Source organism: Salvelinus fontinalis, chromosome 23 (genome assembly GCF_029448725.1).
Source record: "Salvelinus fontinalis isolate EN_2023a chromosome 23, ASM2944872v1, whole genome shotgun sequence".
NCBI classification, from domain to species: domain Eukaryota; kingdom Metazoa; phylum Chordata; class Actinopteri; order Salmoniformes; family Salmonidae; genus Salvelinus; species Salvelinus fontinalis.
This window is the reverse complement of record NC_074687.1, coordinates 15,229,884-15,247,802: the sequence shown is the minus strand read 5'-3', so window position 1 is coordinate 15,247,802 and position 17,919 is coordinate 15,229,884. Positions and strand designations below refer to the sequence as shown.

At 38.8% G+C, this 17,919-nt stretch overlaps 2 protein-coding genes across 9 annotated transcripts in view; one reads left to right on the top strand and one right to left on the bottom strand.

Moving 5' to 3' along the window:
- Positions 1–8,607, bottom strand: part of LOC129820893 (nck-associated protein 1) — a 75,475-nt gene extending 66,868 nt beyond the window's left edge. For 7 of the 8 annotated variants that reach the window (XM_055877979.1, XM_055877976.1, XM_055877978.1 and 4 more), the window contains exon 1: positions 8,301–8,606. In XM_055877979.1, the coding sequence (XP_055733954.1) occupies positions 8,301–8,420 (120 nt within the window). In that variant the 5' untranslated portion in view covers positions 8,421–8,606. Of the gene's footprint in view, positions 1–8,300 lie in introns of all 8 variants that reach the window. The other variant, XM_055877977.1, reaches the window with a different exon arrangement.
- Positions 8,608–9,064: 457 nt separating this feature from the next.
- On the top strand, positions 9,065–13,688 carry LOC129821514 (dual specificity protein phosphatase 19-like). The gene is made up of 4 exons (XM_055879187.1): positions 9,065–9,490; positions 9,817–9,863; positions 9,955–10,107; positions 11,498–13,688. The coding sequence occupies exons 1-4, from the start codon at positions 9,268–9,270 to the stop codon at positions 11,714–11,716; spliced, it is 642 nt and encodes a 213-aa protein (XP_055735162.1). The 5' UTR covers positions 9,065–9,267; the 3' UTR covers positions 11,717–13,688.
- The last annotated feature ends 4,231 nt before the right edge of the window (positions 13,689–17,919 follow it).

Here is a 17,919-nt window from a genome sequence, read left to right as displayed (position 1 = left end):
AATTTAAAGCGTTTTATAGCAATTTATATCCGTTTAGTGCGATTTTGGGACATTTATTTCTGAGACGCTGTGAATCTCTGGGCACGCTTCCAGTTCATCCCGAACGCAGTTGGCATTTCCACATGGCAAGAGGACAGCTTTCCACCAAAAGACGATTAGACCCAAGAAAGGATCCTTTGCCCAAGATACTGATGGAAGAACAGCTCAAAGTAGGAAATTTTTATTATGATAAATCGTGTTTCTGTCGAAAAATGTTAGTGGCTTAGGACGCCATCTTTTTTGACGTAGCTTTGCTTGGCGCAAACTGTATTGAAAAGTAAGGATAATTTAAAAAATGTAATTCCGCGATTGTATTAAGAATTAAATTGTCTATCAATCGCTGTCCACCCTATATTTTTTAGTCACGTTTATGAGTATTTATGTATACGAGTAGATCACTGTCTAATATGGCGCACGGACATTTTCTCACCAGCTGGGCTACTTTTCCCATTGTCTAACCATGATTTTGGTGGCTAAATATGCACATTTTCGAACAAACTGTATATGTATGTTGTAATGTGATGTTACAGGGGTGTCATCTGAAGAATTCTGAGAAGGTTAGTGAAAAAAATAATATATTTTGGCGATGTTTACGTTATCGCTCTCTTTGGCTAGAATCAATGCTGGGGTAATGTTTGCACATGTGCTATGCTAATATAACGATTTATTGTGTTTTCGCTGTAAGACACTTAGAAAATCTGAAATATTGTCTGTATTCACAGGATCTGTGTCTTTCGATTAGTGTATGCTGTGTATTTTTACGAAATGTTTGATGATTAGTAGTTAGGTAAACACGTTGCTCATTGTAATTATTCTAGTCCATTTGTGACGGTGGGTGCAATTGTAAACTATGCCATCTACCTGAAATATGCACATTTTTCTAACAAAACCTATCCCATACCATAAATATGTTATCAGACTGTCATCTGATGAGTTTTTTTCTTGGTTAGGGGCTATAAATATCTTAGTTTAGCCGAATTGGTGATAGCTACTGGTGTTGGTGGACAAATAAAAGATGGTGGATTATGCTAATGTGTTTTTAGCTAATAGATTTACATCTTTACATATTGTGTCTTCCCTGTAAAACATTTTAAAAATCGGACATGTTGGCTGGATTCACAAGATCTGTGTCTTTCATTAGCTGTATTGGACTTTAATGTGTGAAAGTTAAATATTTAAAAAATATTTTTTTTTTGAATTTCGCGGCTCTGCCTTTTCAGTGGGGGTGGGGGGGGGGTGTGCCGCTAGCGGCACCCTAGTCCTAGACAGGTTAATCCTATGAGATACACACACTGCCCACGCCTTCCACTAGATGTCAGTAAGTGATGACAATTTGAATGGAGTCTATTGCGCAATCACAGGCTCTATAAATGACCAAAGACCGGAAGTAGGATTCCTTTGGAGTCTGCGCTCAACGCAAGAAGGATATCTGACTGGCCTTTTTCCAAGTCTTGGTTTAGCCAGTAATATAGCGTCGGTCATGTTTTTACTCGTTATAGGTGTTAGAAACATCATAATGTAGTTAATTTAAACCGTTTTATAGCAATTTATATCCGTTTAGTGCGATTTTGAGGCATTGCTTTGTAATAGACTTTGAAGCTCCGGGCACGTTTCGGGGTCCCGGTCGTACGTTAGTGAGCATTTCGACGGACAAGTGGACATCTTTCGACCAAAAGAAGATTAGACCCAAGAAAGGATTCATTGCCCAAGAATCTGATGGAAGATCGCCTCATAGTAAGAAATATTTAAGATGATAAATCGTTATTCTGTAGAAAAATGTCAAACGCACGTTCTGCCATTTTGTTAGATGTAGCTTTGCTTGGCGCAACCTGTATTGAAAAGTAAGGATAATTTAAAAAATGTAATTCCGCGATTGTATTAAGAATTAAATTGTCTATCAATCGCTGTCCACCCTATATTTTTTAGTCAAGTTTATGAGTATTTATGTATAAGACTAGATCACTGTCTAATATGGTGCACGACATTTTCTGACCAGCTGTGCTACTTTTGTCATTGTCTAACCATGATTTTGGTGGCTACATATGCACATTTTCGAACAAACTGTATATGTATGTTGTAATATGATGTTACAGGAGTGTCATCTGAAGAATTCTGAGAAGGTTAGTGAAAAAATTTATATATTTTGGCGATGATACGATATCGCCCTCTTTGGCTAGAATCAGTGCTCGGGTAACGTTTGCGTATGTGGTATGCTAATATAACGATTTATTGTGTTTTCGCTGTAAGACACTTAGAAAATCTGAAATATTGTCTGTATTCACAGGATCTGTGTCTTTCGATTAGTGTATGCTGTGTATTTTTACGAATGTTTGATGATTAGTAATTAGGTAATACACGTTGCTCTATGTATTTATTCTAGTCCATTTGTGACGGTGGGTGCAATTGTAAACTATGATATCTACCTGAAATATGCACATTTTTCTAACAAAACCTATCCTATACCATAAATATGTTATCAGACTGTCATCTGATGAGGTTTTTTCTTGGTTAGTGGCTATCAATATCTTAGTTTAGCCGAATTGGTGATAGCTACTGGTGTTGAGAGAAAATGGTGGACAAAGAAAAATGGTGATTTTTGCTAACGTGTTTAGCTAATAGATTTACATATTGTGTCTTCCCTGTAAAACATTTTAAAAATCTGAAATGGTGGCTTTATTCACAAGATCTGTATCTTTCATTAGGTGTCTTGGACTTGTGATTTAATGATATTTAGATGCTACTATTTAATTGTGACGCTATGCTAGCGATGCTAATCAGTGTGGGGGGGTGGGGGGTGCTCCCGGATCCGGGGTAGAGGCTCGTTAGAGGTTAACTGACTTGCCTAGCTAAAAAAAGGTAAAAAATTAAAACAATTGTAAAAACAGAAACCAAAAATGGCCCTACCCGGCTGCCCAGTGGTACACCACACTCAACTGAATGTGCATGAGAAGTTTCCATTAACCAAAACCCTCTGTGTTCTATTAGATAGATAACTCTCAATCCATAATAAGGCAGAGGATGCAAATCTACGTTTTTTTCAGCAATTGTTTATGATCAATGACATCTAAAGCTGCACTGAAGTCTATCAGAACAGCTCTCACAATCTTCTTACTACCAATTTCATTCAGCCAAGCATCAGTCATTTGTGTCAATGCCGAGCATGTTGAGTGCCCTTCCCTATAAGCATGCTGAAAGTCTGTTGTTAATTTTCTGTAAAATAACGTTGCATTTGATCAAACACAATTTTTTCAAAAAGTTTGCTAAGCACTTGAAACAGGCTGATTGGTCGGCTGTTTGAACCATTAAAGGGTGCTATGCTATTCTTGGGTAGAGGAATTACCTTTACCTCCCTGACACACCGTCTTTTAGGCTTAAATTGAACATGTGGCAAACAGGAGTCACAATGTATTCCGTTACCAAATTAAGCAATTCATCATCCAGGTTGTCGGTACCAGGTGATTCTTCCAGGACTGACAGTGTACTGACGTCCCCAGGGCGAACATTTCTTTCCCAGTGCTAACTGTGCTTCTCCAGTTGTAACAGTGCTTCACCAGTGCTTTCCCAATGCTAACAGGGTCATTGGAGAGTGAGTAACAGACTGAGGTCAAGGCTGTTTCCTCATAAGAGACCCTCCCTCTGACCGCATAGTAGAGTCCCTCCCTCCCTGCACTCTCAGTCAGTCTCTTGTCTATGACAGGACTCTTGTCTATTAGGACTCTTGTCTATTAGGACTCTTGTCTATTAGGACTCTTGTCTATTAGGACTCTTGTCTATTAGGACTCTTGTCTATTAGAACTCTTGTCTATTAGGACTCTTGTCTATTAGGACTCAGACTGAAACACACAATACAAAGGAGCTAACTGAATTCCTTTATCACCCACTACATCAGTGTACTAATGAACTGTTGAACTGATTTCTGACATATGGATGGATGATTTATGTTTTTTCTGCTGTACTGCTATCTGTTTTTACTACATTGATTGCTGTTTTTGTGACTGTGTCTCTGTAAGTACAGTATTTCCCGTCGGGATTAAACTGTGTATTGCTATTCTTTTCTAATAAATGTACCTACCATACAGTGGGGTCCATAGTGCCAGTTAAACTTCCACTGTATTGCTGTTGGGTGCATAGTTTAATGTAATTCTTCTCAGGCTGAGTTCTAAAGATGCTAGATACAGTAGGCCTTCAGTACAGTACCATCTTCCCTGATATATATCTCCTCTCTACTGACAAGTCCTGCATAAGAACATCCTAGATAAGAGTGAGCTTCCTGTTGTCTCTGTAAAGACTAGGAGGGTTCTGAGGAGGGGCCCTGGGCTGCTTCCGGTTTAGATTTCCCCTTCAATTATATGACGTCATAAGAAGCTCCCCTCTCCACAAACAAGGTTATTTTTGATAATTCTGGAAACCAACAAATTATTTTTTGAAATGCTACATTGCATTATAAGGGGGTCATACATGTTTATGACAAGTCTTACAATGTACTATATCTACACCGTAAAGCATTATACCGGTTACTCACTTTAAAACCAAATATTGCACTCTGTGACACTGATACACTACATAAACATTATCGTGACAGAAATATTATCATGGGAATCAGGTGGTTGTGTAAGTTACATCAATATAAAAAGCAATACTGCTGGCCCAGACAGTAGTGTCCAACTTGCAGCCAGCTGTCATAGCAGGGGTCTCATTGTTTTGCTGTCAACAATGTTAATGCTAAACTATAGGCTCTTCTTGGTACATAATCCCTTATTGTTGGCCACTGAATCTTCAGATTCACGTTACTTGCCGAGTGGATATGAACAAAATACAATAGATCTCTATTTTGGATGAATTGTCTGTTTAATTCTGTTCGATAAAGCAGCTTGTCTAAGCAGGTTGATTTAATGAGGTAGGCCTAGTAGACTTGTGCAGTAGACTACAGTAATGGGATACACCTGTGGTAGTAGTATTACATCAAATTAAATTGTATTTGCCACATGCCTCGTAAACAGCAGGTGTGGACTAACAGTGAAATGCTTAGAAGGCTTGTGCGGTAGGAATGGGCAGTAAACGTGTGCCGTAGGACTACTGCAGAAGTGTACAATTGTTTGATTTACTGAGGTAGGCCTTTGCACCAGCCTACAATCACAGTGGCCTACAATCACAGATGAAACAGAAAAAGACATCTGAGATTCTTCCTAAATGCTTCTGTCAGCTAGTATCAATGCCTACCAGTTGCCAAGCAACAGATCTGTTAGTTCAATGCACAAGCATCAACCTGCCGCCACAGTTTCAATAAGTACAGTATGTTTTTTGATAAAACAAGAAATGTACAATGGGTATAAAACCTTTGGCATGTAGCCTATTGTGTCATGCTGAACATAAAAACTGAGGTATATAAATGGAAATATATGAGTAATAGGCTGAATATTACACACAAATTGACTGCAACAGAGTGACAAATTGTCACACAACTAAGCTCTTGCGTGTAGTGACAATCCTGTATCTTGTGGTCATCATGATAGTCATCTTGTGTCCTGGGGTACGTTTTTTCCGTCTGAATTCTGTATCTGCATAGTGTTTTTATGCTAATGTTTCTATCACATCTAACTTGAATTGAGAGTTGGGAGTGAGGGAGTGAGACACAGAAGATGATTGTGTGGTGCCTATAAAGGGATAGGCCTACTAGGCCAGGTAGACCCTCAGCACAAGGGTTGGTTGGCTGGAGGGTACTAGCAGACAGACAGTCAAGGCAGAGAGGCATGATTCTCCACTAGCCTCCATTCAGCTACACACTGGACAGCCTTCTATCTGCTGCCAAGTCGGCAAAGAATCTCTGATATCCAGGTATTGTCCCAAATGGCACCCTATTCCCTATATAGTACACTACCCTGGTCAAAAGTAGTGTACTATATAAGGAATAGGGTGCCATTTGGGACAGCGACACAGTACTCTCTCATCATTAAAGGACTGACTGTCACTGTATCAAAGTCATTAAAATGGACTGCTACACTCTAAGAATGCTCTTCTCTGTTACACTGACTGAAACATCTAGTAGGGTTGGTTGGTACACAGATTGTCATACTGTCTCTGTACCATACTGAGGTATACGGTATTACTGGAAGTGCACACAAGGGACACACAAAACAATTTTAGCAGGGATCTTGATCCAGGATGGGATTGAATGTTTCTGCTGTAACCAAGAAGCTTGATCATTACATCTAGGCAATTAGCTAGCAAGTTAGCAAACCAAATACATAGCCGGAGCCCTGAGCTAGATATAAATTTCATATAGTTATACTTATATTTATAAACAGTGGCGTAGCACGCACCCCTCAGAGCTGCTGCTGTTTTAATGCTATTGAAAATCATACCTTTGGTATTTCGAAATACCTCGGTATACGTTATAAATGGTATATCGCCCAAACATAACGTCTAGTATGGAATCTGCCATTCATGACACACCTCGCCAGTCCCCACTATGAATAAGTAATATATCAGTCACCCAAGCCACGGACTGTTTACCTGGCTACCGTCTAGCAGATGGAATCAGTACAGGTGCATCAGAGCCAAGACAGAGAGACTAAGAAGCAGCTTCTATTACCAGGCTATCAGACATTATTAGCCGTCTATCAGGTCACACACACACACACACACACACACACACACACACACACACACACACACACACACACACACACACACACACACACACACACACACACACACACACACACACACACAAAACGCTGCTGTCCCATGTCAGAGACATTGAACCACTGGACACTTCCTGTTTCACACTGAGTATTTAAATACTGTATTCCCAACATAATGCATTCTAATATTTATACAACTGTACTTTGTATTTAGTTACACTGTTTATACACACTGCACATTTATTTATATACTGGATTCTTGACATTGCTCACTCTAATATATCTACTGATGTACATATCATTCTTAGTATATCCTGTGAAAAGTATTCCGGTGTACATACATATAGATTGCATTTTTATTACTGTTACAGTGCTATTTGAGTTGTTAAATTGGATTCATCCTGACATTCGTGATTGCTTATTGTAACTTGTTTAGTCTTTGATTATTTGTGTACTTGTTTGACATTATACTGCATCATTTGGAGCTAGTAACACAAGCATTTTGCTGCTCCCACTATAACATCTGCTAAACTGTGTATGCAACCAATAAACATTGATGACTTTTTTTATAATAAATTAATAGTGAATACTAATACACTAGTAATAATGCTACTAAGAGTGGTTTTCTCTGTAGGGTTTTACAATTAGTATATTAAACACCATGGGCCAATTTCCCAGACACAGATTAAGAGTCTTGGACTAAAAAGCACTAGACTTAATTTGTGTCCAGGAAAGTGGCCCTAGTATGGAATCAGTTTATCACAACATCCCCACTATCACTATGAGTAAGTGTAACAAACAAATCATAAGTACCTCTAAAACTGTGGCTTCTTTAAAATACTTCTCCCTTCTATCCCAGGAAAATGTGTGTTTACTGAATGTTTTTCAAACCAGGACCTATACAGTATGTGCTCCGGTGCATCAGGCATTTATAACAACTGCATAACAACCATATAACATACATGTATACCAACTGTAGATACTGCCGTGCCATTGGTTAGTAAGTAGTATGCTTCAGTCATTATGTGCCAATATGTGTCTGTCAGATGGTAACTGCTAATCTGACTGATTATAAATGTGTTCCCATTATATAGATCTCCGACTTCAGTCTTAGCATTGGCTAAAGAACCTAGAAAAGCATTCCTTTGTCAATTTATTTGACTAATATTGTGGTGCTTTATGCAAGTATGCAGGAGAAACTATGTAGCTAGCTAGCCATCAAGCACAACATTTACTGCAAAGCTAGGCATGTTGTTACATTATAGGCTATTTCAGTGAGATACTATTTTATTTCAAGCCAGTGAACCATAGCTTTCAGTAAGTAGCCTTTGAGTTATTATTTTTTTTACACGAAGATTGAAATAGACCAATCTCAGAAAACAGTGATTTATTTGTCCTATTGATGAGTGGGCTTGGCTAGCCAAATAACGTTAGCTTATCTGCAACACATTTTCAAGAGGGCCTTGACTGGCATTCTGCAGCCGTAGCTGTCATGCTTTGGGTTTCAAAACAAAGGTTTCTGCCATACACCACATATGATTTTGGGGTGTTTGATCTTTCAATCTCTTGAATGCAGTACAATTTATTATGAACCGAAGAATTACACTGGTATCTTACCTTCTTGATATTATAGATGCGAGTGAGCATTCCGATGCCCCTGTCGTTCAAAATGGTAAATTTCTCGGCCAGTTTTTGCTGGCCAGGTTGGAGCGAGCCGCGCGACAGTGTTGCCGACATAGCTACTGATTCTTGTAAAATATTTGTTGTAGAATTGCTGCCGCGTTTTGTTTGTTGTGAAAATGGTGACACTCCAGTGCTACAATGTTACAATTCGCCCATTCTGTGGGTGGAGCGGTTTCGCCAATCCCCACTCCTCTCTCTCGTCGCGGTTTTTACTAGGTGTTGTCCTATTTTACGAAAACGAGGCTGACAGGCTGTTTCCTGCAATCCAAATGCACGTCACGTGACCAGCATTTTATTCTAGGGAAGGAATATGGGCCTATATGTAGGCGGCTACACCCACGACAAAATAGTTCTCAAGTATTTGATCCTACATTGAAGGCCTACATTAAAAAGGCAACAATAAAGTGTGGCTGGATGTCTCAATGTGAATATTTTATATTAATGTCCAAAATCCTCAGTTATGTTTGAACATTATGATGACAGCATGTAAAATAGACTTTGAAATACTATACCACTGCACCAAACTGAATAGCCTATGGGACACACACACACACACACACACACACACACACACACACACACACACACACACACACACACACACACACACACACACACACACACACACACACACACACAATGATGGCATCATGTGATAGTGACATCTGTGACGCCTAGAAAAATACTCTGGTCCCCCATAAAGGCTGAGTGACTAATCTGAGTTCTCAATTTTCAAGTTGGGGTTGACAAAACCTGCCCATCAACACGCAGGAGTCCATTTGAACCAGGAGCTAGGCACTGTGAACATTACATTCAATGGAGTAGCCTAGACTGAGTGGCAGACCAATCTAACACTGGATTCTTTTTTTCTCATTTGCTTTGTTTTGAGAAAACAAAGGCGATGCAGTCTCTTGCCCAGGAAATCAAGACATTTTCCAAGACCAATTTGAGAAAGCAATGCACCCGCGTGACGACGTTGAGCGGCAGGAGGATTATTGAGACATGGAAAGGGTCGACTATACATGTTGTAGAGGATAAAACTCAGCCTCAGACAGCATGCGGCTATGTACAGGACAACAGCTGGGACGTACAAGTTGGAGTTATTAAACCTTATTTACTATTAGGTGAGTGGATGTCGATGAGATGTGTGTTATTGACAGGGGATAATTGACAGGTGCCTACACAGACACACATACTGTAGCTGTCAGTATGATATGAGGCCTTACGTTTTCAGTTTCTTGTCTCTGAGACAGAGTCTACTATATTATTGCATGTAAACACATTTAATCTTTCCTCAATATACTGTTTAAACTCATGTTTTTGAAAAAAAAACATCTTTATCATTACTGAAGTAAATATCATAAAAATATCTATGCTCAGTGAAAAATATTTCAATTTAAAACAATTTCTTACAGGCTCACAATTTGATGGTTGTTTTTTCTTGTTGTAGGCTCACAAGATGCTGCACATGACTTTGGCACTTTGAGAAAATATAAGGTATTGTTTTATGTCATAGAGATAAGCTTTATATTTAATACAATTTTCTGTCTTGTTTTGGTGTTTCATAAATGTTCTTCTTCCATTTCAGGTGTCCCACATTTTGAATGTAGCCTATGGTGTTGAAAACGCATTTCCAGACCTGTTCATTTATAAAACACTGAGCATTCTGGATGTTCCTGATACTGACATAACATCCTATTTCCAAGAGTGCTCAAAATTCATAGACCAAGCAAATGCAGAGGTAAGTTGTATGTGTTTTCACAACATTGCAGGCTAATATAGTCTAATTGGGGGCTGCAATATCCAGTTTCCTTTTCGCTGTTTTCTTTACTTTTATGCTTTAATACCGTATCTTTCACTGCATTCATCTTACCTGACAGTTTCAACATTCCTACTCATCATGAAAGTTATTTACACTTGCTAACTTTTATGATTGATACCGGTCTCCATGATGTGGTGGTTGTAAAGAAAGCGGCATAAGTTAATAATCAGATGTTTTATATCAAGGAGAAACTATGCATAGTCACTTTACCCCTACCTATATGTACAAATTACCTCGACTAACCCGTACCCCCGCACATTGACTCGGTGCCGGCACCCCCTGTATATAGCCTCGTTATTGTTATTTTTCACTTTAGTTTATTTGGTAAATATTTTCTTAACTCCATTTATCGAACTGCATTGTTGGTTAAGGGCTTGTAAGTAAGCATTTCACGGTAAGGTCTACACCGGTTGTATTCGGCGCATGTGATAAATACAATTTTATTTGATAATCACTTTGCTGTATACAGTACATACTGTAGGTACACTTACTTTACTTTAATAGTAATTTCTTTGAGTGTTCAAGTTGATGACCTGGCATATATCTGATACTGGACAGCAGTGAGCCAATGTAAGGCCTCCCTCCCTACCAGTAGGTATCTAGGTATCCTCCCTACCTCTGTATCAACTCTGTAATAAATAATACATGGCTGAGTTTTCACCATGCATAATTTAGCCTGTTGTAGAAAGATCTTATCACTAGTGGCCCTTTGTTTGCTATACAACCTTTTACCAAATCGCTGTGCCTATCACGCAACAACCTGACACTGTCACATGTTGCAAATTCACCAAAGGTTTATGATTACAATGACTGGGCCTTTTGGAAATAAGTTTCCACTCTCTGTTGAATGGTGGTCAGTGGCTCTTTTTACTTCCCTATGTAATCTGGGATACCATACAGGGGTAACTCCAACTGCCTAATCAAAGCATCCATGTTGCTTTTAGCTAAGTGGGAGAATAACTCTATCACCTTATAGCTTTACATTTTCCCATTATGTGTGATTAGCATAAAAGTATTTTATTAGATTGACCTGTGTGAATTGAAGACATGGGATTCAAATTTAAAGCAGCCGAGCACATCAAGTCTCATTCTTTTGGACTGGATAGCACTAAACTGACATAATGCATCATACCCCCAAAACATTCCTTACCCCAGGACACTTCAACAGGTTTCCTGGGGTAAGGAACATATTTTTTTTAATTAAGTCCCTCAGTTGACCACCTGATTACTTTTTTGTTCAAGCTGGGCTGAAGTCTGTTTGTGCACATTCTACTAACATAAGGCTTGTTTCTCTCGTCTTCCCCCTCAGAAAGGAGTTGTGTTGGTTCACTGCAATTCTGGAGTCTCGAGGTCAGCCTCGGTCGTCATTGGATACCTGATGTCCACGGAAGGAAAGCCTTTCAATGATGCGTTTACCTTGGTGAAATCGGCTCGGCCAGCCACGTGTCCAAACCCAGGGTTTCTTGAACAGTTGAAAGGTTTCAAACTGAAAGGGGGCATAGAAGCCAATGGTGTGGGCTATGCATGAGCAACAACAGCAACACCTCCAGAGCCAGAGTAATGCATTTCATCATCAGCCACTGTTTCTCACAAGGAGGCCATTCTGATGTGTCCAAAATTGTGCCCTATTTTCCTACACGGTATAATGCGCTGGGGCCCTGGTCAAAAGTAGTGCAACATATAGGGAATAAGGTGTCATTTTGGATCTTACTAAGACCCCTAATACCCAAGGTACCCCAACATCATGTTGAGGTGTTCATTAGACTCAATTTTTTCAAAAGCCTTACAATGCCCTATCAATATACACTGTGGGTCCAGTGTTATTCAATAGTTAAACATCTCTGTTATCAATTTCTATAAACCACTGAGGGTGGTATGAGGCCACAATGGAATTTAATAAAGGTATAAATATACAATTCTCAACTTTATGAACCATGTCTGTGCAACAATTCTTAAGTTCATTTTGAGTCTTTCCTTTTTTGTACCAAAACGTGTGAGGTGAAAGTTCGAGAAAACTGTATTATTTAATAGAGTTTTAATTTTATTAACTTAAATCTTGGTTTAAGAAATATTATGGACATCTTCTTACTTTGTCTTAACATATTATTTATTGTATGTTGGGATGTTATCTATGGCAAGGGATTTCAGAAACTTTCCTTGCCCAGGGTCCCCCACCCATGCAAACCGACAACGGGACCCCCATCATTTGTTAGCAAAAGTAAAATAATGTATTGTCTTATCTTATCATCAGGTGAATGATAATTGAAAGTATAAGTAATCAATTTTAAATGAATAGATTTGGTAGACTGTTTAATTATTTTGACCTCCCTACAGTTCATTGGAAGTGTAAACTCGACTCAACTTGCTGTTGTGAAGCAAATTTTCTGCAATTCTACATATTTTTCCATTGAGTTGAGAGAACATTTAGCAGATTTTAAGCTAATTTCCAGCAATTCTATGCATTTTGCCGTGGCTACCGCTGTGTGCTTCTGCTCAAACATTATTAAACCAATGTGCATGTGCCCTGGAATTTTCGATTCTCCCTGACTGTCTAGCTTTTATTTGATTGTTAGTTCTAAAAGATGCTACTACTTAAAACTATACATAGTTCAATATCTTTTCTGCATGCTTTCTATCTGGTTTTGGTAGTTTAAGTTGACACTGAAACTGTTTTTCCATCCCAAAACGGCGGCCTAAGAATTTTCTATACAGAAAATAACCTGGTAATTAGCATCATATTAAAGGGATAGTTCGAGATTTTGGCAAAGAAGCCATTTATCTACTTCCCTAGAGTCAGATGGTAGAGTCAGATGGTAGCATACTAGCTAGCATGCTAACGGTTCCTGTAGACTTCCAGCTATTGTGCTAACGGTAGTTAGCATTGGCTCGTGAAATTACCTCTTACGTCCTCCATACTGGACGCAGAGACTTAACAATAGTATCCACGATGGTATTCTGTTGTAGCAGCGATATTCATGAAAAAAAATGTTTTCACATAAAATCCCCAAAAATATTTCCCCCAAGTTTGAAAACCCCTGATCTATGCGACGTTGAATAAGCTAAGATAATAATATACTGGAGGCTAGATTTTAAATGTTATAATGTACTTCCATGATTTTGTAACAGACATGGCATTATTTTTGATGTTATTATTATAAGTTTAAAATGGGTTTTTTTTTATTGCAAAAAAAATTACTATGATTGTGGGTGTTTGAAATATGATGTTTATTAATGTTAAATTCTTTTATATGAACATGTTTGATAAAATGTTATGAACTCTTGTTCTAGAATGTAAACATATAATTATTGAAGTTAATTATTCTTCCATACTCAATGTAGGCTAGGCTACTGCTAACATTTACAAAAATAATATATGTTTCGGGAACTAGTGTGAATTGTGTTGTTAAGAACCTATGTTGATTAATGCATAAATGCACCCTTTGGATCAATGTGTGTGTGTGTACATTCAGAATATGTTTAAATAAAATATTGCTACTGAAGAGTTTATCTCCATTCAATTGAGTTTATAAAGTTATTCTATCCTATTCTATCCTTGTTGGCTGATTATCGTGACATTAATTACATCTGATTACAATGGCAGTATTATGTCCTTATGCATAATAACCACTTATAAACAAGTTATAATCATGTAATATAACATTTAGTAGGCTATAGGCTACTTAGACAGGACTAAACTCTTTGGACAGATGCACTCGATTAATGGGCTTAATATCACACATCGTCAAAGCAGTGTAATTTGATGATTAGAACATTATTATTAGCCTACACATTAAGTATGTTAACATGCACACGAATAATTCGATATGAACCTGATACTGGCAGTAAGCAGAGTATGTAAATAGTCACGTAAACACCTTACTCTGCTTATCTATTCAGCATAAGGTCAAAATCGAAGTAAACATACGCCGATTAAAACACCTGGTTTTCTGAACAATATTTCGAATTGTTAGGACATCTATACAGAGTAATCGGAGTTCAAGCGGTGTATTTGATCTGCGCATGTGCCAGGACCAGCAACGCAAACGTCCCTCTTATGCGCGAGTGAAGTGTGTTCACAAAAAAATAAAAGTATGCATTTTAGAAATAGTTTTCATGTCCAGACTTTATATGTCCGAATTCAGAATCAAATATGCTTCGCAAAAATAACATGGTCACTGTGTTAGAACGTTTATTTTGATTGGCGATTTTCTGCATTTAGCAAAAGTCCCATCAGGTAATGATGTCAGATGTGTCCATGTAAACAGCATCATTAGGGAGTCGTTCTTCTCGCAAAGCATGTAAACGTTTTCAACTAACTATTATATTAATCTGACTATCCACTCACATGTTTGAATAGGGCACAATAATGCCAAATGCCGTTTGCGCGTATGCTAGTCACGTTCAATCACAACAGAGCGGTTCTAATATTGCAGCCTTATCGAGAGGATGCTGTGGTAGAAAAGACAACTGTGTTTAGACTACTGAACATCAATAGAAGTGACACTACGAAACTACTACAAGGCTACAACTAGGCTGTATGGCATGCTTCATATTTTGTGAGAAAAAAATCCACAGGCGAATATCGCATCCAACAGGTGTGGCCATGGGCTTTCTATCGCTGTGAGGTTTCGCTCGCGGGAAGGCTGTACCTCTCACATGTTGACAAGTTTCGGCGGGGAATTCCGTATTCTACATGGGCACTCTCTCTTCGACCCTCACGCGACGGAAAACGGCAGTTGTCTCGGTCATAGTCACCGAGCGAGAAGAACCGGTTTGGACAGCAGAGAACGAGGAACACCTGACCGAAGCTGGACCGAGCGCAGTCATTAAAAATGCGGTTCAAAAGGTCGCTCGAGAGATGCAGAAGGTGTCTGTCATCAGCGAAGAAGGCAAGTGCTGAAACTTTCGTTGCCCTTATCAACGCATCATTAACTGTACGCTGTAGTCAGAGTGAATGTCAATGCGCTGAATAGAGAATAAAAAAGAGTCAAGTTTCTATATAGTGTAGGCTAAATACTACATATAGTGTGCACTTCAATAAAGGGCTTAAGATTTAAAGGATGTAATTATTTATGCAGGTATTTATAATGTAATTCAGTTCATTCAATATTTCAACTTTTAACCAATACAAAACATTAAGAAAACTTTCCTAATATTGAGTCGGAAAGCGTTCCACGGGGATGCTGGCTGGCCCATGTTGACTCCAATGGTTGGATGTCCTTTGGGTGGTGGACCATTCTTGATACACAGGGGAAACTGTTGAGTGTGAAAAACCATCAGCGTTGCAGTACTTGACACAAACCGGTGCGCCTAGCACCTACTACCATACCCTGTTCAAAGGCACTTAAATCTATTGTCTTGCCCATTCACCCTCTGAATGGCACACATGCACAATCCATGTCTTAATTGTCTCAAGGCTTAAAACGACTTATTTAACCTGCCTCCTCCCCTTCATCTACATTAATTAAAGTGGATTTAACAAGTGATCAATAAGGGATATCAATAAGGGATCATAGCTTTCACCTGGATTCACCTGGTCAGTCTATGTCATGGAAAGAGCAGGTGTTCATAATGTTTTGTACACTCACATTGTCTCTGACAGACTACAACTTTTAATAGTTTTTTTATAAACTGTAGAAAGTAATCAGTTCTGCTAACATTTTTTGGGGGGGAACCCGTTTCCTAGAACAATTGGAGTAACCCAACTCAAAGTATTCCAGTGTTCAATAGTTAAAGTACACTGAACAAGAATATAAATGCAACATGCAATAATTTCAAGGATTTTACTGAGTTACAGTTCATTTAAGAAAATCCATCAATTGAAATAAATAAATTAGGCCCTATTTTATAGATTCCACATGACTGGGAATACAGATATGCTTCTGTTGATCAGAGATACCTTAAAAAAGTGAAGTTACTGGATATTGGAGGGAACTGGAACACTCTATCATACACGTCAATGTAGAGCATCCCAGACATGCTCAATGGGTGACATGTCTGGTGAGTATGCAGGCCATGGAAGAACTGGGACGTTTTCAGCTTCTAGGAATTGTGTACAGATCCTTGCATCATGGGGCCGCGCATTATCATGCTAAAACATGAGGTGGCGGATGAATGGCACGACAATGGGCCTCAAGATCTCATCACGATATCTCTGAGCATTCATATTGCCATTGATTAAGCACAATTGTGTTCATTGTCCATAGCTTATGTCTGCCTATACCATAAGCCCACCACCACCATGGGGCACTCTGTTCACAGCATTGACATCAGCAAACCGCTCGCCCACACGACGCCATACACGCTATCCCGTACTGTTGAAACTGGGATTCATCCACGAAGAGCACTCTTCTCCAGCATGCCAGTGGCCATTGAAGGTGAGCATTTGCCCACTGAAGTCGTTTCTGATGCCGAACTGCAGTCAGGTCAAGAACCTGGTGAGGACGACGAGCACGCAGATGAGCTTCCCTGAGACGGTTTCTGACAGTTTGTGCAGAAATTCTTCGGTTGTGCAAACCTAGTTTCATCAGCTGTCCGGGTTGCTGGTCTCAGACTATCCTGCAGGTGAAGAAGTCGGATGTGGAGGTCCTGGGCTGGCGTGGTTACATGTAGTCTGCGGTTGTGAGGCCGGTTGGACGTACTGCCAAATTCTCTAAAACGACATTGGTGGCGGCTTATGGTAGAGAAATTAACATTAAATTATCTGGCAACAGCTCTGGTGGACATTCCTGCAGTCAGCATGCAAATTGCACATTCCCTCAAAACTTGAGATATCTGTGGCATTGTGTTGTGTGACAAAACTGCACATTTTAGAGTGGCATTTTATTGTCCCCAGCACAAGGTGCACTTGTGTAATGATCATGCTGTTTAATCAGCTTCTTGATATGCCACACCTATCAGGTGGATGGATTATCTTGGCAAATGAGAAATGCTCACTAACAGGGATGTAAACAAATTTGTGCACAAAATTTGAGAGAAATACGTTTTTGGTGCATATGAAACATTTCTGCAATATTTTATTCCAGCTCATGAAACATGGGACCAACCCTTTACATGTTGCGTTTATATTTTTCATCTGTGTCATAAAGTGACCCATATGATTATATTTTTAAGTTGTAAATATTGAACTGTTTTGTGGGTGCTGAGAATTACATACTTTTGCACACGCTGGCGTAGCAGACGGATATAAGATATATACGCTAATACAGGACTATTACTTTTGTGAAAAAAAGCAACCTTACTTCCCACGGCTACAGTATGTTACAGGATGCTGCATTATCCTCTGCCATTAGAGGCATGCACATGACCTTGTTGATGGTGAGAATGGCTTGTCTCATTATTGAACATCAATTTGCCTGGCGGTTTTGATATCTGTTCAACATGTGCAATTACACCTCATAGCACAACAAACTGCTTAATACTATTTCAGAAATATACTTATCTTTCTTCAAACATGCATACAACGTTGTATGAAAGTATCATAAAGTAAAAAAAATAAGAATTACCCTCAATCCTCTAAAAACAGAGCCATGTAGCACTATTAAGTATTCATCACTTTCAAAAAAAAGTTTAATTCTATAATCAGCACAACACAGATACATCAAGTAATTGTTACTCAGCTATCAATGTGACTGACTACTACTTTATTATTTTAAGTAAAAACGTAAAACATAATAGAATCAAGTTAGAACAACTTATTTAATAAATGTTAGATTGATTTTTTAAATATTA